The sequence below is a fragment of the Penicillium subrubescens genome, assembly GCF_028828155.1.
Source record: "Penicillium subrubescens strain IBT 31985 chromosome Unknown utg000004l_segment0_segment0, whole genome shotgun sequence".
NCBI lineage: Eukaryota > Fungi > Ascomycota > Eurotiomycetes > Eurotiales > Aspergillaceae > Penicillium > Penicillium subrubescens.
In genome coordinates, this window is record NW_026643154.1 from 2,699,088 (window position 1) to 2,722,291 (window position 23,204).

At 51.7% G+C, this 23,204-nt stretch overlaps 4 protein-coding genes across 4 annotated transcripts; 2 read left to right on the plus strand and 2 right to left on the minus strand.

Annotated features, from left to right (window-relative positions):
• Window positions 1-5,176: 5,176 nt before the first annotated feature.
• Window positions 5,177-10,216, minus strand: N7473_006032 (putative ATP dependent RNA helicase; the record flags this gene model as incomplete). The annotated part of the gene is made up of 6 exons (XM_057151972.1): window positions 5,177-5,703; window positions 5,823-6,153; window positions 6,212-6,425; window positions 6,475-7,775; window positions 7,840-9,385; window positions 9,442-10,216. The coding sequence occupies 6 exons, from the start codon at window positions 10,214-10,216 to the stop codon at window positions 5,494-5,496; spliced, it is 4,377 nt and encodes a 1,458-aa protein (XP_057009777.1). The 3' UTR covers window positions 5,177-5,493.
• A 289-nt stretch (window positions 10,217-10,505) lies between these two features.
• Window positions 10,506-18,669, plus strand: N7473_006033 (putative translational activator; the record flags this gene model as incomplete). Its single annotated transcript, XM_057151973.1, has 3 exons — window positions 10,506-10,626; window positions 10,695-17,471; window positions 17,540-18,669. 3 exons carry the CDS (start codon window positions 10,506-10,508, stop codon window positions 18,667-18,669), a joined length of 8,028 nt encoding a protein of 2,675 aa, XP_057009778.1.
• A 454-nt stretch (window positions 18,670-19,123) lies between these two features.
• Window positions 19,124-20,337, plus strand: N7473_006034 (60S ribosomal protein eL19; the record flags this gene model as incomplete). Its single annotated transcript, XM_057151974.1, has 5 exons — window positions 19,124-19,136; window positions 19,318-19,366; window positions 19,526-19,795; window positions 19,920-20,070; window positions 20,188-20,337. 5 exons carry the CDS (start codon window positions 19,124-19,126, stop codon window positions 20,335-20,337), a joined length of 633 nt encoding a protein of 210 aa, XP_057009779.1.
• An 857-nt stretch (window positions 20,338-21,194) lies between these two features.
• Window positions 21,195-23,049, minus strand: N7473_006035 (uncharacterized protein; the record flags this gene model as incomplete). The annotated part of the gene is made up of 4 exons (XM_057151975.1): window positions 21,195-21,725; window positions 21,791-22,741; window positions 22,806-22,889; window positions 22,939-23,049. The coding sequence occupies 4 exons, from the start codon at window positions 23,047-23,049 to the stop codon at window positions 21,195-21,197; spliced, it is 1,677 nt and encodes a 558-aa protein (XP_057009780.1).
• Window positions 23,050-23,204: the final 155 nt, after the last annotated feature.

The following is a 23,204-nucleotide window of genomic DNA, read 5'->3' on the forward strand; positions in this document are numbered from 1 at the left end:
GGTTTAACTAACGAGACTGGCCTGTGCGATACGCTATGCGGGACGAAACTCACGCGCAGCATGCAAGATTAACATCAATGAGCCGTTGACAGGTTGTACGGTACCATGGGATTAGAGGGAGTGTCTGGATTTAGCATTTTGACAGCGAGGAGACTATGTTTTTTACTTCTTGCGCATTGCGGATGGCTCTTCGGGGCCGGATGGCCGTGCGCTACTAGATGCGGAGGCTTTGTGCATAACTTTGCATCGAGTCTCTCTTTCTGGCTCTATGTGTATGTATACGCCGTACTCTATACGCAGGAACAAGTAAACAAACATCGAGGTACCTTCTCATTTTCCTTCTCTTCGTTTAATGACCCTTGGGGCTTTTATCATTCTCATCTACTAGCCGACCCCTTTTCGTATCGCTACCTAGTCAACCAGTCTCTCCCTAGTCTGGATGAGAGGCGATTGAGGAGGGGTAGGTGGGACAACAGGACTTTGGCGTGGTACAAGACCAGAATGCGAATCAGTGTTGAGGATTGGTGGCAGGGATCCCCGGGGGATGGAATTGAGGAGATGTGTTGTACAGACGGGTGATTCGCGCTAGGGCGAGCCGAAGAGGGAGGAAATTACAGTGGATAGGGGTGGATGGTCATGATGCGCTTGTCTTTGCGGTTAGGCTGATTTCTGGCGTTGAGGGCTTGGGCTAGTACTTCGTAATGTGGAGGAATTTTGGGTGAGATTTCACCCATAACGAGGCTTCGGTCAGGGCTGTGAATTGTTAATGTGCTCGTGAGTAGGTACGGGGATTTGTTGTTAACCACAATGGTTCCAGAGGTGGGAGGGAGTAGTGTCCTAGCCCCGAGTATCTTCCCGATGGCCCGTGGAATATATACACAAGTACCCAAATATACATCAAACGACATGGATACCCCGTGAGATCATGTTATTCTGCAAAGTAGTTGCGAGTCATTTTCTCTCATTTGATCCACATCAGCGACTAGCAGCAGGTACACAATACATACATACTCTTAACTCTATGGCAGCCGAGTCCCCAAATCATAATTTCATGTCCGCCACGTACAACCTATGTATACTACTGGCTAGATACCCTCACGCCACTCATTATCCAAACCGCCCTATAGAAAAACCATTAGTTTTTTGAAACAAAATTGTAAACCCAAAGGAAAGAAAATCTTCAGAAAAAACAACCGACCAAAGAGATCCACGCCACACCAACACACCAGCACACCATCACGAATGACAACGCACCACGCAGCCGAAGATCTGGGCGCGATGAAGCAGCCCAGCCCGGGGCCGTGCGACCCCGATTTAACCTCGCATTGCATTGTCCCGTGAGAAGATCGACTGCACGTTCATCTTGCCTTTGCACCCTCTAGCGCCGTGGCTCACGGGCGCCAAAATCGCAGACCATACCTACTGCGGAGTGTACTCCGGTGCGAATGAGGGGGAACGGAGGTACAAGACGATAGTTGTAGAGTCGTATTTTAAGACGAGGATGAAGGACAAGTGCGAATTCTATCTACTACCTGGAACGGCTCCGTGGATCTCCGTCGCTAGGGCGCGGCCTCGACACGATGTTTGATTCTGGATCACTACGAGTCTACGACAGTACAGTACTGTATACTGTGGTATGTAGTAGTACTAAGCCCTGTAGTGGCATAGTAGTATAGAAATTGTCTGATAGGCTTCAGACTTTACCTGAATCATTCATTCTTCCGGAACGAACGAGGCGAACGAGGCGAAGAGGTACTAATCCGACGAATGGCCGTGAAAAGAAGCAGGGTCAGCGCCCCTTCCCCCCCCTCCCCATGGAAATCCCCCCTCTTGTGAGAGTCTGAGAGGAAGAAGAGAGATTTCCGTCTGGAATCCTCCAGTCAGGATGGCGCGTAGGTGTAACCACGCTAAGTGCGTAAAACGGAGATGTCCAGCACAGGCTTGGCCAGTGCGGAGGCCGAGTCGCTGCAGGTTGCTGCGGGCGCCCGCCGATCGACGATCCGACCGGAGGATGACTGGCGGCGGCCTGCACCACGTAGCGCTCCGCCAAGCTAGCAGACTAGCGGGATTACCTAGGGTAACTTAGCGGGTTTCGTTCAGTGGGATTTAGGCGGGTTGAGTGGGTTGAGTGGGTTAGCCGGTTTAGCGGCCTAGATCGTGGTGGATTTCACCGCCAGTTGGCCCCCCCCTCATCCTCTTGTTCTTCCTCCAGTCCCTTCCACAGAAAAAAATCACAACCCCTTGCGTGCAGACGTGGCACAGGGCAAATTATGGCTCTGGGTGTGGAGCTGACACCGTTAATGGTCGTTGAGGTCTGGTCTGGGTCTGATCTGGCTTACCTTTTTGTGCCCTAAACTGGGAAGTTGTTCAGGCTCGTTCGGGATTTCCAGAACAGAGTGGTTGGAGAGATAGGGAGCTAATTGGGTGGAGAAAGGAAGCCATTTTAGTGTGTAATCATTCGCAATTATTCATGACGGAATGCTGGGCATTGATTTGTTTGGTCGGCCTCGCCAAGTCGTTTTTGTTCCTGCTCCAGAACTGGCATCAGATTTGAATTCACAATCTGTGGAAATAGCCTGTCAATAATGGCTCTTATCTCCTTATTTTTTGAGGCAGCAATTGTTTCGGTCGTCGTCGATATAACCATTTCATTTGTAGTGACCATTAAAGCCGTAGTTCATTAACAGTACTGGATTATGATACAGTAGATCTTGCCCATTGTTCTTCATCTACAAGCTACCATAGACAGCACCACCTAAAACGGTTCTACTCCATGACAGCGCGAAACTAAATTCCAGTAGTCACATAATTCCTCCTCTCCGTATTCGTGAATCATACACCAGGATCATCCCAGACGAGATTGAAATCAACCATTCCCCTCTTGCGAGCCATGGTCGGTTCGGCCACGATAACCCTACTCCATACTCCATATCGAGCATGCTAACTATACTCTGTTAGCGCTGCAACCAGCTGAAACCACAGCCCAAGACCAACAAGTGGGTGATCAGCGACGTCAGCGTAGCCACGACGATAAGACTCGAACGAACAGCACAGCTTGGACCAGATGTACGACATTTCTGCCCTGTGCCCCGACCCGAAACTACTACTCCGGGCGGAGTATACAGCTCTTACTAGATTAGCTATTTTATTTAGATTTATATTCTATGACATTATGAACTTTGATAATGATTGAAAGTATGATGATGAGTATGATCATCCTGGCGATGAAACATCATTGACTACTTAGAAGAAAAAGAAAATACAGTAATTGCCATGAGCGTGGAGGTAAGAATTGGGCAGAGTTGTACATGCTCAGTATACTTTGAAGAGCCCGAGGCCAATCCCTGAATCCAGATTCCAGATACCCGTACGGAGTAGTAGTAGCTACATTGTAGAAATACATGCTTGACATACAATTCATCTAGCAAGTAGTCCATAGCTCAAGTACCTGCTATCCTATCTCTAGCACGATCTCTCCGCCCCCGTGCAGAACTCGCACATCCCTACGAGCTGCTTCTTCGCATTGAGCGCACGATCCTGCTTCACCGTCTCTTGTCAGACTCATCCACGCCCACACATTGGCCGTGTCTGCTTTTTTCAGCATCCATTTGCTTTTCTTCCCCGGCCGATCGAAGAATGTTCAGACTCTATCCTGCAGCCAACAAGCAGGGTGCAGGGTACAAGGTATAGGCATATGCTACGCTCTGCGCTCTAGCTCTAGACAGGCTGCACGGGCACGCCCATCATCCTACATCCGCGTGGGCCTCGCCTCGCCACATTCTCGAAGTCGAAGCTTACCTACCGTAAGAGTCACTTCTGGTTCGGCGGTGCTCTTCCTTTGAAACAGTGTTTTTAGGCCCTTTCCGTATGCACGGGGTGCTTTGGGCGTGCGATCAGAGCGTTGGAGCTAGGACGTGTCGCACGTGCCTTGGGGGGTCGTAGGTTGGGCCTGGGGATGAATTGCTCGGGCGGTGGACTCACCGCTGGTTTCAGGTGTTGCTGGCTTCGGGGAATGTCTCATAGTAGAGCATATTTGTGTTTGGGTCTGGATCTGAATCTGGAGCTAGGGATGGCGTGGCGGGCTGTTGTTGGAGATCGGAGATCGGAGATCAAAAGGTTCTAGCTTTTTGGTTTCTTGTTGAAGGGTTGGAAGCTGTTGTGGGGTTGATGTTTGCGATGATTTGAAGATGCAGGGTTTGGTCTTGTCTCCCCCACCAACCCTCTTAGATCTGGTCATGGAGGTGGCTAGGTATATCATCCTGGCCCCTTGATGCACATCAGGATGCTGCTGGGAGTTCTGGGCCGCCTACATTGGGGTTTGTTATGCATTGCAAGCAACGTAAGCCGTGTCGAAGTTCCCCGAGGAAAGAGATGATTGGGAGGCCGGGAAACAATCACTTGCACCCATTCAGGTTTTCGGTAGCAGGTTTGCTTTGAAACAGTGCTCTCTTTATCCCTGGCAAAGTCTTGTCATGGAGAAATAGATGTCTCGTACCTCCCCTCGGTGGTCACTTGCGGGAGATAATGCACCGGCCAACGCGCAGCGGGTAGGTGCCAGCGGCATTCGGTGCCAGGGACGAAGCACAGATTACAGCACAGAGCCGTGCAGAAAGATGCGGTTCGCAGCATTTTTCTAGAATACTGCGCCGTAGTGCTGACGATTCGGCTGTGCCTGGCAGCCCTGATACACCTCGTGCGATGTAGTTGTCACCCAAGTTGGCGCGATGTCGAATCGTAGGAAGGGAAATAGATCAGATTAAGCATGTGTATTGATAGACCCCGGAATAGTATGTGCTTGCCTATGTTATGCAATAAGCAATGAACCTGTTGCGACAGACAAGAATCATTATGCTTGGGCTGGTCGTTGCGGCGACAGGTCAGGGTAGTGCCTGTTTCGTCAACCTCGCTCGGCAGTTGGGAGAATGCACGATGCCTAGCCAAGCTGAAGGTTATGTTGTCGTTCTATAAGTTTGGGGATAAAATGTATGGCGGGTTTGGTTGAACTCCATGTGCTTGCAGAGTATATCCCACCGGGTGTCCAATATATATCCCCAGTGCCGATCAATCTACCAACATGAAGAACTAGGTGGGCAATAGATTCCATACAGATACTAGAAATAGCAGAGTACGGTAAAAAACGCTCAAGACACAACCTAGCCTAGGCCAGATAATAATAGTCTATCAAATGCAATTTTCTCTATGCTTCAATAGCTGTACTATGCCAAACTCACTGTACCCGGATCCTATCCATTCCTGTCCAGGGTATACCCATCCCAAGCCGCCTATCTATGTCCATCTATAACGACCCAAAATCATGTCACATCTATGAGTTCCTGACCCAATATACCGAAGTACTTAGTCCTCTCTTACCAACCCGTTACCATGCTTCCAAGAATACAAGAAAACGCAAGGTTCAATATGAAAGACAGGAGAAAGCCTAGCAGAAGTGAAGTAACGCAAAGAGCGCTGTACTTGCTGTATGCTTCTTCTGCTTCACTTCTTGCCCGCGAGCGTAAAAATTTGCTGCCAAACATCCAGCCACTGCTGTTGCTTGTAGGTCAACGGCTTGTGCGGGTTGCGGAAGGTGGACGCGAGCAGGTCGCGTAGACGCGAGTTCAAGATTTTCAGTGCAAGCATGGACTTCCAGGAATGTGTTGCGAACCGGACGCGATTGGCGTCGATGGAGATCACGCCAGAGTACATCTAATTAAGGACAAAGGGTCAGAGTTGTGTTTCCATAGAGTAGATGAAGTGAAAGTGAACAAAATAAGAAAGGAAATATAGGTCATGTGACAGAGAATGATCACGGGGGTATCTCTCACCTTAAATTCAGCATCTCCACACAGCAAGGCAATCACAAAATCATCCACTGCGCTCGTTTCGTGCGCGTTGAGGTTCCTGTTCCGCGCTTGCATGATATGGTAGTACGAGAGCCACTTGATTGCCGGGTCGGCCTGTTTATTGATAGACGTCGGATGCAGCGTGACAGCTTGGTTATTCGCGACGTTGCGCCAGCCCTTACCCTCACGGATAAGCAGCTTCGGGTAGAAGCTCCAGGCAACGACCGAGTTGATCACCGTATCATTAGCGCTGTTGAGGTCATGTTGCTCGGGAATGTTGAATAATTGGCGGTTGCGATTCGTGGACCGCGCCCTGCAGACAAACATAAGTATGGTTGGAAGATGGTACACTGGGAATTGGAGAGGCTTACTTGTTGAGAGCGGTCTTCTGGACACCATCGAGGGTGATGAGGCCTGCATCCGCGATCGAGACCACCAGTTGCATCTTGATGTCTTCAATACCAAGGAGAGTCTGTGGGCTGAGGAAGTTCTTGCGGCAGAAGGAGAATTCGCTCATTCCTGGCGTGGTCCTGGCACGCTTCCAGCAGCAATATGCATTATATACAGTCAAAAGATCCGAGTCCCCTAAGAATTTGTTAGTATTACCAACTAGATGAGGATGGAAGGTTCATACCTCTTTGGAAAGAGTTTCGGGCGGCATCACGCTGAGAGTTGGAGCCCATAGTGTTGACGAATGGCGACTTTGATGACAGAATGGCAGCAATGCTGACGGCTGCATCTAGACATTTGAAGAATGCACCATGAATGATCAGCTTCCCGAGGAAGACGTCCAGGGGGAGTTTGGCCAGCTGCGACCCCAGTGGTGTCAGACTCTCATTACTTGTGAGCGCCTTGACTTCCTTGAGAGAATCGATGGCACGACGAATGTTCTTTGACGACGGCGGATCCAATGCCTCTGTAAGTGTTTTCTCCACCTCTCCCAATTTACAGATCTTGACTCGCAACACGAGATCCTGCAGAGACAAGCGAAGCATCTCTGGCGTCTGCTGCTCAGCCAACAACTTTTCGTGGCGGTGCTTTGTAAACAAGTGGAAGCAGATACCATTTTGGACACGACCGGCTCGGCCACGACGCTGGTTAGCATTGGCGCGTGAAATGAACGACTCGACAAGGCGGGAGAGTTGTCGTCGCTCATCGAATCGCATCATCTTCTCTTTTCCTGTGTCGATGACTGCTGTGATATCAGGGATTGTGATACCAGTTTCCGCAATGTTGGTCGCAATGACAATCTTTCTGAAGCCTTCTGGGGGCACAACAAATGCCTTCTCTTGGTCCTCGCTAGCAATCGAAGAGTGCAGAGCATGCACAATCCAACCCCTCTGGAAAGTGGGCTCGGAGAGGATCTCGTCATTCAAACGACGAATTTCTGCTAGACCGGGCATGAAGACCAGAATTGCCTTGCTATAATGATCCATCTCAGGAGCGGTGGCAATATTTAGGAGCAGTTTCTTGATCAGCTGGTAGTCCATGCGGTACTCGTCAAACTTGAGAATAGTCTCTTTTGTCTGCTTCGAGTAGCCATCAAGACTAGCCTGCAAGCCTCCAGTATTGTCACCCATGGTGTCGGAGACATCGTCTAGGTCATCCTCAATCACAGTGTTCGAGTCATCCTCCGATAGACTATAATTGGTCATCTCCACCGCATCCTCTAGGTACTTCATCTCAACGGGGAAAGTCCGTCCAGGGATATTCAAGACCGGAACACCCCCGAGATAATTAGAGAATCGTTGTGCGTCAACTGTTGCAGACATCAGGATGAGCTTGAGATCTGTGCGCTTCTGCATCAGTCTGCGGAGGACAACCAGGAGGAAGTCGCTGTCAATTGTTCTCTCGTGAACCTCATCGAGGACGACGTGGGTAATGTCCTGGAAGTCATCTGGTCGTTCGAGCATTCGGACAACCACACCAGTGGTCCTGTGTCGGGTCAGTGAGGCTTCTTCAAATAGTGGAAACCATAGGAGAAGAACTGGGCACATACGCATATACTAGGCGAGTAGCCGAGCTGATCTTACTCTCCAACCTCACAGCGAAACCAATGAGTGACCGGTTAGTTCCGACGTCATTCTTGCTCTCTCCAAGTTCCTCGCTGACACGCCGGGCCAGGGAAATTGCAGAAATTCGTCGAGGCTCCGTCACGTAGACCTTGCAAGGTCGCCCTTGAAGCATCTCATGCTCTAGAATGTAGGACGGAATTTGCGTACTCTTTCCGCTACCAGTCTCACTGCAGATAATGAGGGCCTGGTGCGTATCCAGAGTACTCAAAATGTCATCCTTGAAGTTCCAGATTGGGAGGTTCATTCGACCTTGCATCATGCGATGGAAAGCTGGAGTGGATGCCTTGGCCTCCCAAATTTCGCGCAGCTGCTCCACCTGGCCAAAGTAATCCCCTCGAGCAGGCCCTTTCAAAGGAGTTCCCGGCTTACTTGCCGTGCCATTTCTCTTCCGGAAGTTGTCCAGCAACACAACATCGTCCTCAATCGTACCCTGATTCTCTTCGACCAGGCGCTTCAAATCTTTGATTGTAGCTTTGTCGATTTCATCTTCCTGGGTCTTCTTCAAGTTGGAGAATTCGGTCCAAAGGTCTCGCCAAACTGCAGGAATGCGTAGATAGGCTTTGCCTTCTTTGGAGTTTTGAGGGAACAGGATAAATAGCGCAAGGGTCGACACATATCCTTCAGCCTGCTGTGGGGTCGGTGTCACAAGAGCATCCATTGAAAGGAAAGTTGCGAGGGCGTTTGACTTGTGGGTGACGGAATCAATTGCCAGTGGAAATGGGGGTTCTTGCGGTTTGGACCACCGCACTTCAATAGCCTTTCGACATTGATGGGTTGAAGACGAGATGTCTTGGTAGACCACCTTGCAAGCCGAGTCTCTTGCTTTACAGGTCTCTTCCAGGACTCTCCGTGGGCTCAACCCGGTAGATTTTCCAAAGTCCCGAATGGTAAATTTGGCTTCGATCACTGGAGGAGGCAGACCTAAAATAGACCCATCGTCAGGTTCGGTCTGGAACATGTCACCAAGAAGATCTGCGGCATCATCGTCCATGTCGTCCACTGGCAGGCTATCCATGTCAGAGCCACTATTGGCCGCGCCCTTCCCTGATGCTTCCGTAGCCTGAGGCTGCTTTTTTCGCTCCACGGGGCGACGCATGAATGCATCCTTCCTGAGCTCATCAAGCTTCCCTCTCCAGATAAAATCAGCCTCCTGGGCCTCAAAAAGCACATCCCGTTCAATCTTAGCAATTTTGCGCTGCAGCTTTGCTACCTCAGGGTCATCAGACTGCCCAGCGGCAGCTCCACGGCCCTTCTTCCCCTTTCCTTGGCGATCAAATAGATCTGGCTGGAGACTGTACAGCTTTTTTTGTAGCTCCAACCACTCGGGAACCATGGTGTCTGGATCGATAGAGCTGTCCGAGTCATATGAAACCGGAGTCACAACCTTTGCGGCCTTCCAGTCTGCCTTGGGCTTGCCCTGTCTGCTCTCATTTTGGGATTTGGGGGTGGATGACCTTGATGGCTCCGAGTCTGATAGGGGTCAGCGCTTTTCATTCATGCAAAGTTCATCAATGCCATGGGTTTACCGATCATCCACGAAGTGACACTATCCGCATCTTTTTGGGGACGTGCAGTTGTCTGTGTGTATGGGGGAAGGTCCTTCTTATCGCTGTGCATTGCCAGCCATTCCAGCGCCTCGTCCAAATTCCAGGCAACCTCACGGCTCGCGCTGGTGGGATTACCCGCAAAGTACGAAAGGACATGTTTCAGTGCCTCTTCTGTACGCTCCGCCGAGAATCCAAGCTTAAGCAGTGTCTCTTTCAAGGTCCAGAGCTTCCCATACAGCTCCTCCTCAGTGCCTGCTTGCTTCGCACCGATGCTTCGAGCACTCGATACAAGGTAGTCATGCTCTTCAGTACCTGCCAATTCCAAAATTCGATCTTGTATCTCGGTCGGAAGCCATTCGAGGAGACTCAATGAGACCGATTGCTGTCGAAGGACCCGCCTTTCGGTTTCTAGCTTGGTCGCCTGGCGCACTGCATCACTCTTGCACTTTGTCGCATATTTATCGACCAAAATCTGTAGCTCTGCTTCCTCTAAATGCCTTTCGAGTTCCTCCGGGGAATAGTTCTGTAATGAGGGACCAGCCCTAGGCTCGTCCGAGCGTGTTTCACCCGCGGGGTAGTCTTCCACACGAGGGGCTTGTGGTTCGTTTTGAGGGGTGGCTTTGGAATCGCCAGCAGTGGTTGGTGGAGTCTCTGCTGTGCTTTCTGGTTTGGGCTTCGAGGGTACGGAGACTGTTGCGAAGCCTCGAGCCGGGTTGGATGCGGGCTTCTTCTTTTTCTTATTGTTCGGTGGCATAGTGGGGGAAGGGGTTCTGTGAAAGCAAGGCACCACAGTGTTAGTTCAGATTGAAGTGATACAGTAATAATCAGGTCAGACAAGACATACAGGAGTTGGTGTGGAAGTTGAAGAAACAAGAAGCGGACATGGCTGGTTGAGCGGCGGAGAATGCAACTGCTCTCTCTCCCCCCACACAAAACTCTTATGACAGCATTCGATCGTCCCAGCCCACCTTCACTACCCAATTCACTCCTTCTCTCCCTCCACCCACCCTCTTCTCTCCTTTCCCCTGTATTGACCTCCGATCATGGATCCAATTCCATGGGACCAGGTCAAGGCTGGGGATCTGGATGCCTTGCGGGTCGCACTCTTCTCGAGTTCGACCTCGCGCAGGCTCCGGGCCCTGCAAGAACTTCGCGATAGGAGCGGTAAAACTTGACCCTCGGCTTTCCTGCCTCGTTGCATAGCGATAGACACTGATACTTATGACTCTTAGGGACCGAATTGTCTCCGGAATCCCAGCATGATATCCTAGTGCTACTCTTCCAGACCTATCCTCTCTACGTCGACCGACCATCACGACAGGCCGTTCAACAATGTCTCCGCTCCCTCCTCCGCACCCCGAATGCCGCGGATCACCTCAAATACCTAACTGAGAGGCTCAAGGCAGAGGCTGCTAAGCAAGGTCTGGCTTCAACATCGGGCTTTGTCTTGCTGGAATGGTGCTGCATTCTCTTGCAGCACGTCAGCGAGGATTCGGCCACACCCTTGCCAATCGTGTTGGATTTGATTGCAGTGGACGCCAAGGCTTTGGAGAACTGTTTTGCCCATACCCCCAAGATCCCAGTCAGGCAATCAGCCCTCCGGGTTACTAGACGGGCTTTGCGTACAGCCTTCTCTTGCTCGACATGGGGCGAGGATGCTGTGCGCCAGTCAGTTACCCGATTGACCTCCGATGCGGCAGCCGGCAATAAGAATGCGCTACTGCTTGGTGTCATCTCCGGAGTGTGTGCTCGACTGCCTGCCCGCAAACCCATCCTCGAACAATCCAAGAAGGCCATTTTGGCCTACTATGTCAAGGAGATTGTGAGCTCCAAGTCGATAGTGCCTGCTCACGTGGCCGATGGGTTGTCGGATTTCTTCTGTTCATTCGTCACTGCAGATGATGTGACTACCGACTTGGTGCCTCCAATGGAGAAATCCATGCTTAGGGCGCCCGAGGTGATCATGAATGGTGTGATCCCACCACTTTGTGCCTCGCTACCAGAGGACATTGACCTCTCAGAGGTGGTTCTCTCTCGCCTGTCGAAACATCTGCTCTCCAGCATGAAGTCAAACAATGCGACAATCCGACAGGGAGCCGCGGACTCATTCAGATCCTTGGTCACACGGTGTAAAACAGACGCTTTGGTCCTGAAGATCACAAGCGAGATTGTCAGCCCTCTGAAGACAGGAAAGATTACTGCCCCCGAACACCGTGTCGCCTACGCCCAAGCGATCGCCGCTATTCCGTCGTCTGTGGATGTCTCGAAAGAGATCGTCCAGGGATTCGGCCCTGTTTTCACGCGGGAGTCTAATGAAGCTGCTCTAGAGGAGGAGCTGAAATCATTTGGCAAGCACCTTGCTTTCCTCATTCAATCGTCCGTCAAGGTCGGCGATGATGTTGTTAATGCAGTTGTTAAGGGCATTTCCGACAAACGAGTACCATTCCGAAAGATCTGGCAACTTAGTGTGGGAGAGGTGCTCTGGAAGTCCGAAGTCGACTCTCTGAAGACTGCCGAGATCGAGCCATTTGTCACCAAGTTCCTGGCTAAAATGAAAGATATGTTTGGAGAGGTCGCCTCGAACCCTCTTCCTTCAGCACAAAGCGGTGCTTTGTCGTCTGCATATATTTTCCTTGCCCTGTTCCAGCGTGTTTCGGATATTCAGGGATCTGAAAAAGCTACATGGGACGAGAAGGTCTCCCAAGCCATGACCATGGGCACGAAACCCTCTTTCCTCCTCAACCCTAAGGCTTACTCGAAAATCACGTCTTCTCTTGAGATGCAGTGGCTAGTTCGGGCTCTGGCTGCCGTTACCTCGGGATCCAAGTTTGCTGGCGCCGAGGACTCTGCCAAGGCGGCTTGGGCTCAGTCCTTCATCTATACTATCACTGGTCCCTCTTTGGCAACAAGCTATCGGGAGAGCGCTGTGGAGACTTTGTCTATTGTTTACGTTCAAGATGTAGTATCTATCGGGGGTGTTATCATCAGCGCTCTCTGGTCTTGGCTTTATTCATTCCGGACTGCAGAGAAAGAGTCAGCTGCTGTGTCGGCTGGGCCTGGGAGCGAGCGTCTGCTTCATTTGATCTTGAAAGCTTTGTGCCTCTCAGTCAAGGCCAGAGAAGAGTTTGGCATTGCTGTTTCGGACATTGAGAACCAACTGATCAATGTACTTGTTCTCAGCCGCTCAGAGATGATCCCGAACTGTTCGTGGATTGACTTGTGTCTGCGGACCGGTGTTGATCCAGGAAACCTGGTTCGTACTCACCCAGCCGAATGTATCGAGCAATTAGTCCGCGTCAATGCAGACCCTGTGCAATCGATTGTCCCCAACGTCAATGCGGCGGTCTGGAGCGCAGCGGGTGACCTCGCGTTTGTTGCACCCGACGTCATGGTCCCGCGTATCGTCGACCAAATTAAGCAGGACCTGGATGGTGCCCGTCTATCCAAGTTCACCGCCACTGATGCCGCCATTGCTCGCACCCCCGAGGGAACCGCGTTTATCGACGTCTTGAGCAGCAAGTCGAAGCAGCCGGCCTTTGACAAGAATACTAAGGATTACGATACACTGAAGTGGGAAGAAGAGCTGCGAGCTCAGCTGGCCGAGAAGAAGGGCCAGAAGCAAAAGAAGCTCTCCGCTGAGGAGCAATCGAAGGTGAATGCTCAACTTGCGAAGGAAGCTAAGATCCGTGAAGAAGTTCTCCAGGAGGTCAAGCGCATTGAACGGGGAGCTGGCCTTGTTCGGGGTCTGGCAACTGGCCCTGCCAACGATGCTGAAGGATGGATCAACGAGGCTGTTAGCTGCCTGCTCTCCCTTTCTCGTGCCGGTGCTGGACTCTTCGTCGGCGATGTCGTTTCCCAGGCTTATATCACCTGCTCCAACGAGTTGTCTTCACGTCTGGGTAACACTCGACCATTTGTGGGTGTTGCAACCCTGCGTGCTATCGGTAGGACCAATTTGCCAGCCGAGATGGAATCTGAGCACCTTGGTCAACTCGTGACAAGAATCTTGTACCGCCTGCGATTTGCTTCCGAGCAGCGTCCCTTGGATACCCCCTCTCTCGCTTACACTCTGCCATTGATATTCCTTATCTTGAGCCAGAATGGAATCGAGGAGGTTAAGGGAGATCAGGAAGGTGAGCAGGTCCTACTTGCGGTCGAATTCTTGTCATTCCACACCAGCTCTTTCACCGATGTCCGCCTCCCTCGCGTTGAAGTGCTCCGGCAGCTTCTTTCCGGCATGCAAAGATACACTCAACATTATAAGCTGATCAAGGACACCTTGTTTGACTTCTGCCGTTGCATTGCTCCTACCATCACCAGTGAGGAGCTCCAGACTCTTTTGCAAGGCACGATTGTTCCCGACTCCTCCGTTCGGACTTCTGTGCTCCAAGTCATTGATGCTGAAATCGATCTGACGGATCTTGACTTCTCGGAACACATTTGGCTGGGCTGCCACGACCAGGTTGAGGAGAATGTCGAGCTTGCTGAGGGCATCTGGGACGAGAATGCCTTGGAAGTCGACGACACCACCTTCTCCAAGATCATGAAATACCTCGACTCTGAGGACAGCCAGCTCCGCGGAGCTGCTGCTCGTGCTCTGGCTCATGCCATCGAATTTGACAAGAGCAAGTTTGCTGGTATTCTGTCCGAGCTTGAGGCTAAATACTCGGAGGAAGTCAAGCCCAAGGCCCCTGAAAAGGATGCTTATGGCATGCCAAAGAAGATGGAAAATACCGACAACTGGGTGAGCCGCAGCGGTATCGCGCTGGCTTTCAACGCCATGACAAATCTCTTCGAAGGCGAACAAATCATCAACTTCTTGCAATTCTTGATTGAACGCGGTCCTCTCGTCGACAAGAACGCTTCTGTTCGTAGCCAAATGGCAGAGAGTGGTAAGTCTGTCATTGCCGAGAGGGGCCAGCAAAAGGTCGAGGAACTCATGAAGCTACTCGAGACCGTTCTGGAGACTTCGGATAAGGCTACTCAAAGCTCAGACCTTCTGAACGAGGCGGTTGTTGTGCTTTACGGAGCTTTGGCCCGACACTTGAAGGCCGAGGATCCTCGTCTGCAAACAGTCGTCAAGAAGCTTCTCGCGACCCTGCCTACTCCCTCGGAGACCGTGCAATCTGCCGTATCCGAGTGTTTGCCTCCCTTGATCCGGCTGTCTGGCCCCAAGACTGCCGATTATGTGCAGGAGATGCTCGACTCGCTACTGAATGTCAAGGAATACGCCACTCAGCGTGGTGCTGCCTATGGTCTCGCTGGTATTGTCAGTGGTAAAGGTATCTCAACTTTGCGCGAGTTCCGTATCATGAGCCTTCTTAAGGAGGCTACCGAAAACAAGAAAGAGCCGCATCAGCGACAGGGCGCCTTGCTTGCGTATGAGCTGTTTGCTTTCGTTCTCGGACGCACCTTCGAGCCCTATGTTATCCAGCTCGTTCCTCAGCTGCTCGCTGGCTTCGGTGACCCCAGCATCGACGTTCGTGATGCCTGCTTAGACGCATCCAAGGCCTGCTTCCAAAACCTCAGCTCATACGGTGTCAAGAAGATTCTCCCCACCTTGCTTGACGGCTTGGATGACACCCAATGGCGTAGTCAGAAGGGAGCCTGTAATCTCTTGGGTGCCATGGCCTACCTGGACCCGCAACAGCTTGCTGCCAGTCTGCCCGATATCATTCCTCCTCTCACCATTGTACTCAACGATTCTCACAAGGAAGTCCGCAATGCTGCCAACCGCAGTCTTCAGCGCTTCGGAGAGGTCATCAGCAACCCTGAAGTCAAGAGCCTGGTTAACGTGCTCCTCAAGGCTCTCAGTGACCCTACGAAGTTCACTGATGAGGCTCTTGATTCGCTCATCAAGGTGTCTTTCGTACATTACTTGGATGCCCCCTCCTTGGCTCTGGTTGTCCGTATTCTTGAGCGTGGTCTCGCTGATCGCTCTGCCACCAAGCGCAAGTCTGCTCAAATTATCGGCAGCTTGGCTCATCTCACTGAGCGCAAGGATCTTATTGCACACCTTCCAATTATCGTTGCCGGTCTCAACCTGGCCATCGTCGATCCCGTCCCGACTACCCGAGCCACTGCTTCCAAGGCTCTGGGTTCGCTCATCGAGAAGCTTGGAGAAGATGCTCTGCCGGACCTTATCCCCAACTTGATGAACACTCTCAAGTCGGACACCGGCGCTGGCGACCGACTGGGATCTGCCCAGGCTCTTTCCGAGGTGCTTGCGGGTCTGGGTACTACCAGACTCGAGGAGACTTTGCCTACTATTCTCCAGAATGTGTCCAGCTCCAAGCCTGCTGTTCGTGAAGGCTTCATGACTCTGTTCATCTTCTTGCCTGCCTGCTTCGGTAACAGCTTCGCCAATTACCTTAGCAAGATCATCCCACCTATTCTTGCTGGTCTTGCTGATGATATCGAGTCGATCCGTGAGACTTCCCTCCGCGCCGGTCGTCTGCTTGTCAAGAACTTCGCAACCAAGGCCATCGACTTGCTGCTTCCCGAGCTCGAGCGTGGCTTGGCCGACGACAGCTATCGCATCCGTCTCAGCTCCGTCGAGCTGGTTGGAGACCTGCTGTTCAGTCTTACTGGTATCAGCGGCAAGTCGGAAGCCGAGGAAGAAGAGGAAGAGGCCACCCAGGCTGGTCAGTCCCTGCTCGAGGTTCTGGGAGAAGAGCGCAGAGACAAGGTTCTTTCGGCCCTGTTCATCTGTCGCTGTGATACCTCAGGTTTGGTCAAGAGTGCTGCTATGGGTGTCTGGAAGGCCCTTGTTGCCTCTCCCAAGACCCTCAAGGAGATGGTGCCCACCCTGTCCCAGCTCATCATTCGCCGTCTTGGCTCGTCCAACATGGAGCAGAAGGTCATTGCTTCCAACGCCCTTGGCGATCTTATCAAGAAGGCTGGAGAGTCGGTGCTGTCCACCTTATTGCCCTTGCTTGAGGAGGGTCTGCAGAGCTCGCCTGATGTCGATGTCAAGCAGGGTATCTGTATTGCTCTGCGCGAGCTTATTACTGCTGCTACTCCTGAGGCTCTCGAGGACTATGAGAAGATTCTCATCTCTACTGTTCGCGTGGCTCTTGTTGATAGCGATGAGGACGTACGTGAGGCTGCCGCCGAGGCTTTCGATGCTTTGCAGCAGATTCTGGGAAAGAAGGCCGTCGACCAGGTCCTTCCTTACCTGCTCCACCTGCTGAGGAACGACGAAGAGGCCGAGCAGGCTCTGTCTGCCCTGTTGACTCTGCTCACCGAGCAGACCCGAGCCAACATCATTCTGCCCAACCTTATCCCCACGCTGCTCACACCTCCTATCTCTGCTTTCAATGCCAGGGCCCTGGCTTCCCTCGCCGAGGTTGCTGGTGGAGCTATGACGAGAAAACTGCCCAACATTATCAACGGTCTCATGGACGGTATCATCGAAACCGACGACGAGGAGCTCCAGTCGGAACTCGAGAATGCCCTCGATACCGTGTTGGTGTCCGTGGATGAATATGATGGCCTGAACACCGCCATGAATGTGATGATGACCCTTGTCAAGCATGACGATCACCGCCGTCGGGGCAAGGCCGCTATGCACCTCAACAAGTTCTTCTCGGATGCCGATCTCGACTACTCGCGTTACCACCAGGACCTTATCCGCGTCTTGTTGATCTCGTTCGACGATTCCGACAAGGATGTGGTCAAGGCTGCCTGGACTGCTCTCAGCGGTCTCACCTCTCACCTGCGCAAGGAGGAGATGGAGGTTCTGGCGATTCCCACTCGCCAGATCCTGCGCCAAGTTGGTGTTGCCGGCGCAGATCTGCCTGGATTCAGTCTTCCCAAGGGTATCATGGCTATCCTGCCAATCTTCTTGCAGGGTCTTCTCAACGGAACTGCCGAGCAGCGTACTCAGTCGGCACTCGCTATCGCCGATGTTATCGACCGTACCGGGTCTAACGCACTCAAGCCTTTCGTCACTCAGATCACTGGGCCTTTGATCCGTGTGGTGTCCGAGCGTTCTGTTGACATCAAGTGTAAGTTTCTCGCTAATTGTGCTCTTTCTTTACACCTCTAAACGACTGTACTCATACAATATTTACAGGTGCCATTTTCTTCACGCTCAACAAGCTGCTGGAGAAGATTCCGCTGGCTGTGAAGCCCTTCCTGCCTCAGCTTCAGCGCACTTTTGCACGTGGTCTTGCCGATTCTACAAGCGAGACCCTGCGTAACCGTGCTGCCAAGGGTCTTGGTATCCTGATCACCCTCACCCCTAGAGTTGATCCGCTTATCGCCGAGCTCATTACTGGATCGAAGACTACCGATATGGGTGTCAAGAATGCCATGATGAAGGCCCTCCAGGAGGTGGTTGGTAAGGCTGGTGCCAACATGAGCGAGGCATCGCGCACTGCCATCCTTGCCCTGATCGACGATGATGCCAGCGATGAGACCGACTCTGTCGCCATTACCAATGCTCGACTACTCGGTGTTCTCGTGAAGGTGATCCCGGCCGCATCTGCGGTTCCTCTGATCAAGCACCGCGTTCTTACAGGACACTTCTCGCACGCATCTATCCTTGGCCTCAATGCTCTCCTCGCCGAGGCTCCTGCCACTCTGATGGAGAACTTCGTCACTGAGACCCCGGCTGCCATCTGCCAGGGCATCGCTCACAAGGACCCATTCATTTCCGACAACAGTGTGCTCGCCGCTGGCAAGTACCTGCTGTCCAATGATGGTGACCACAGCTTCGAGACTCACAAGGCCATCTTCGAGGCCCTGACTGCTGCTCTCCAGCCCGGAGGCCCCGTCGACACCCGCCGACTGACACTTGTTGTCATTCGCACCGTCAGCCGCCTGCACCCAGAGCTGACCCGTCCCCATCTTGCTCTCCTGGCGCCGCCTATCTTTGCTGGTGTTCGTGACCTGGTGATTCCCGTGAAGCTGGCCTCCGAAGCCGCTTTCCTGTCCCTATTCTCCGTCGTGGACTCGGACAGCGAGGTCTTTGATAAGTACATGGCCGGCCCCGGCGCTTCGCTGCCTCCCGGGCCCAAGCGTAGCATGTCGGACTACTTCAAGCGCGTTGCTATGCGCCTCGCCACTCAGGCCCGCGAGCGCCGGGTTGCCGAGGGTGGTGAAGGTGGTCTGGGCTTGTCGAATGATGAGGTGGAGGATGAGAAGGAGGTGTGGAGTATTGGCAAGGTGGATCTGGGGGATGATTCATTTGGCGATGACTGATGATCTTTTTCCTATTGTTGGAGCATTCCAAGGTTGCATCTACATGTCTATAGATATACCCTTGGGCTTCTTGTTTTCATTTCTTATTCTTGTGCTTAAGCTTCGTACAAAAGTCTTTTCACGTTGTTGATGAATGTTCATATTATTTCTAGGTTAGAATAGATCTAGGATTCCATTTAGAAGACGCCATTTTCCAAGTATCTTTTTAAAGGTCGAGACGCATATCAGGTAGACCATGACAATTGGTTGCTCCATAGTTGTCAAGTATAGATCTGACGCTATTCCCGAAATGGATGTAAATGTCATGTGACGCCAAATGGAAAATCTTCCAATCACGTGCCATGGCGTTGCAACAGTAGTACTTACTCTATTCAGCAGCATCAACGTCTTGAAATTTAAGGACAAAAAGTCTTGATGGGAGATTATTGATATGCAAAACAGAACCTCCTTTAAGATGATCCGTACCGGTCATAAATCTCATGGGGTATCCCCAGTGAACTCAAGAGTTGAGATGAGACGGACTCCCGATCGGGACTAGTGTAGAGGGTACAGCCCTAACCCTCAAATGCGCAGTGGAGGGGACTCGCTTATAGCACATTAGCTAATCGGCCCGCCCCAAACTCCTCACCGTCCGGTTTTCCCGTCAAGTGCAACGAACATCATCCGCCAACGACCGTCGATACGCCGACATCAAGATGTGAGTTTCATCTCCTACGCTATCCCGAACGAGACCGGCACTTCATGTTATTCTATTCCCCGAACTCGTGGAGCCGATACCACCGATGGCAGAGACGGAAGGACTTGGATGAAGAGTGTTGTGTGCAGAGGCTGACCCCGTCTTTTTTCTTCTATCCAGGGTCAACCTTCGCACCCAGAAGCGCCTCGCGGCCTCCGTGGTCGGCTGCGGCAAGCGCAAGATTTGGCTCGACCCCAATGAGATGACCGAGATCTCCAACGCCAACTCTCGTCAGACCATCCGCAAGCTCGTCAGCGATGGTCTCATCATCAAGAAGCCCGTTACCATGCACTCCCGCGCCCGCGCCCGTGAGTTGAACGAGGCCCGCCGCATCGGTCGTCACCGCGGTCTGGGTAAGCGCAAGGGTACCAAGGACGCCCGTATGCCCAGGTACGCAGGAATTCTATCATCCGACCTTTCTACTGGTTACCGAAACTCTCGACTTCGGAGATTCCAGTGGAACATGCAAAGGGGGAGCAGTCCATGCTGATGTGATGTTTTTCTCTCTCTACAGCCAGGTCCTCTGGATGCGCCGCATGCGTGTTCTCCGTCGTCTCCTCGTCCGCTACCGTGCCGCCGGCAAGATCGACAAGCACCTCTACCACGAGCTCTACCACCTGAGCAAGGGTAACACCTTCAAGCACAAGCGTGCTCTGGTTGAGCACGTAAGTTATCCCCCGATGAAAATTGCCCACCCTTGACTATGTCGAATACAACCCTGTCCCGACATTAAGAGAGGAAAAAGAACCAACCCACTGACTCGTTCTTTTCCACATCCACAGATCCAGAAGGCCAAGGCCGAGCGCCAACGTGAGCGTGTCCTCAAGGAGGAGATGGATGCTAAGCGTGCCAAGAACAAGGCCCTCCGTGAGCGCCGCGCTGAGCGTGTCGAGGCCAAGCGCAACGCTCTGGCCGGCGAGGCCCAGGAGTAAATCCGTTCCCAAAACTTGCATTCCGTTGTGTGACGTGACACTCTTCTCGTTCATCGGTGCGGAGGTTATGAAGGCGGGTGAAAACTTACTGGGTTTGTTCCGGGGATCTCTTTTTCGAAAAAGCGGCTGCACTACTCTTATCCCCCTTTTGTCTCCTCGAAATACATTAGTGTCGGCCTTTTTCTCGAGAAACCCCCTCTTCCTATAGTCGGGTTATTTCTGTGAAGACGACGACAACGCTTACCAGTCTTTCTCTTCGGATCGCGTGGGGGTTCGGGCTTCTGGGATCTCAGGGAAATATTGGGGCAATAGGAAGATGCAATGATGATGTGATACTCAAGCTTTTCTTGTTGATAACGAGAAGGCAAAAGGAAATTCTTTTTCAAAACAAAAAAACTACAAAATCTTTCCCTCCCCTGGTACGGCGCTTGTGTGTTACGAAAATGTGATCGGTTTCTTTTCTAGTATCTACGACCAGCTGCTATATTAGTTGGTCTACGATGTCCATGTAGTTGCATTGATTCTCATTGAAATAAGCTGTATTGTTTCGGACTCGCCTACCTCGACCCATATATACTAATTTTGAGATCTGCATGAATGCACTTGATGTCCCAGACGCCATGTAGATCATGAGTGAGCAAGCTCGAATCACCTCATTTTTCAAACACAAAGCAGTCTAACTATGTCATGACTTATTCTGTTTATTGAGGTGAGACTCATAGGCCCGACCAGCCCTGTGGCTAACTAACGTTCTTATTCGATATTCACTCTAAATGGGGGAATACTCCAAGATATATATATGTTCAATTCCACCTGAACCTGCATAGGTTCAATGATGCCCTCTTATCTACAATTACCTAAACATAATTTGCAGCCATCTCAATCACATCAACGATTTGATGACGAAAAGCCTGCTGTAACTTCAAATCCTCCTTCGTATCATCCTCTACACCAAAGTCCCCCGTGAGACACTTCATGACGACCTCTTTGTACCTTCTCCCAACACGTGACTCAAGCCTCTTTTGGGCATGTTTGATCAACTGCGCTTGGACGGCACGAGGATTATTCGCATGAGTGAACATGTTCTTCTCCAGTTTGACGGCTGGCTCCCACAGCCCAATCTCCAACAACACGACTCCAAGCGCGTAGATATCGTGGATCTTCTTGAACATCTCCATCGGCTGGCCTTGGCGGTCCGGATGGCGGTAGATGTCGCGCGTCGGCTCAAAGTCAGAATGCCCCACAGAGAAAAAAGGCTCCGGACGACTGAACTCGAACCCAAGCACCCATGGCTCTGGATAATTTACTGCGACACGAGCACCTGTCTTTTCATCGTCGACATGATGAGGGAGGAGCAGGATATTGTCGCTTCGGAAACTCTCGTGTAGCTGGGGTGGGTATTATTAGCGCCATTGTGGTGGGCCTTTCAAAATCAGAGTGGAACCGAACATACCCATTGAACCATGTGCATCTGAGCGATGCATTTTGAGAGGCCCAGAGCAAGGCGAAACTTGTCTCCGAGTTCTGGACGAAGGTCGTTGTTGAGGAGGAGCCTTTGGAGACTGACAGGGGCCCCTATAGGCCTGGGCTGAACCTCAAAGACAAAGGCGATCGAGCTTTGACGAGGCAGATATTTCCATCCCACACAAGGAAGGACACGGAATACTTGCTCCTTTGGTTGATGCAAAAGCTTGGCGAGTGATTCGATCCGCCCTCTTGTCCGTGCATCGACGTCTTGCCCAGCCGTGGTTGGTGAGGCCATGGCATCGTAATGATGATTCTCCTGGATATAGGCAACATTATCCTTTGTGAACATGGCGAACATACCCTGGTTATCGATGGGGTGGATTTCTTTCAGATACGAGTCCCACGAAGGATCCAGGAGCTCTAGGGAGTTGGCCATTTTGCCTGCGTCCCACTGAGCTAGACGCAGCGAAGCATCCTGATCAAAACCGAGTTTCCTCGATGACTCGTCCGTTTGAAGATGCATCAAATGCTCCGGTGAGACACCCAGTTGCGATGCAAGACACCAGAGTTCTACCTTCTTTTTCAATCGGGAATTGCGATCCTTGAACGATTGCAGAATAGCCTCCACTCGCTTCTTGTCGCGTAGAGACCATCTGAGAAGCCCTGGGAGAGAAGGGCTGGTCCGACCCCACGATAGGCTGGCTAATGAACCAGACGAGGTTGACCGATTTCGCGAAAGCGTCAAGGTAGATACGTTCAGCAAAGAAGTAGTTGGCGACTCTTTACAAGTATCATGATGCTCTTTGGTTATTCCATATCGACGCTCAAGAAGGTCGATGCCTTCCTGCAGAATGGATTTGATTTCGACGCAGAGAAGCTCGATCTGCCGCTGGATGTCGGGGTCAAATTGCTCAAACAGAGTTTTACCACCGTACACCTGCATGGTGTTGTTTTTAAATCAATCAAGAGTACTCAGAAGGCGCTTCTCTAGAGGAACTCACCATGCACTCAGAAAAGAGCAGATTGCGGATGAGTTTAGTTTGGAGATTCTCGTCATTCACCAGGTTTGGCAGTTCATTCGAGTCCTAACGGCGGGTAAGCAAGAATTTTCTCTCATAAATGAATAATACTGACGCTCTCAAAGGCATTTGCATCCGAAATAAGCTCTCCGGTCCTTTCTCCAAGCTTGATCAGCGCATCGACGACTGCGATGGTCAGGCCCGCCACGGATAGTGGATCAATCATGGTTTAGGGGCCGGTCCGAGGATTTGCGGTCCAAAACAACAAGGCGCGGGATTAGATAGAGATATTCAACGGGTCTAACCCACCACCAGATAATGTCTTTGAAGTTGGATGTTCGTTAGCGCTGCGGGGTTCATATTGGGCAAGAGGTGTGAGGC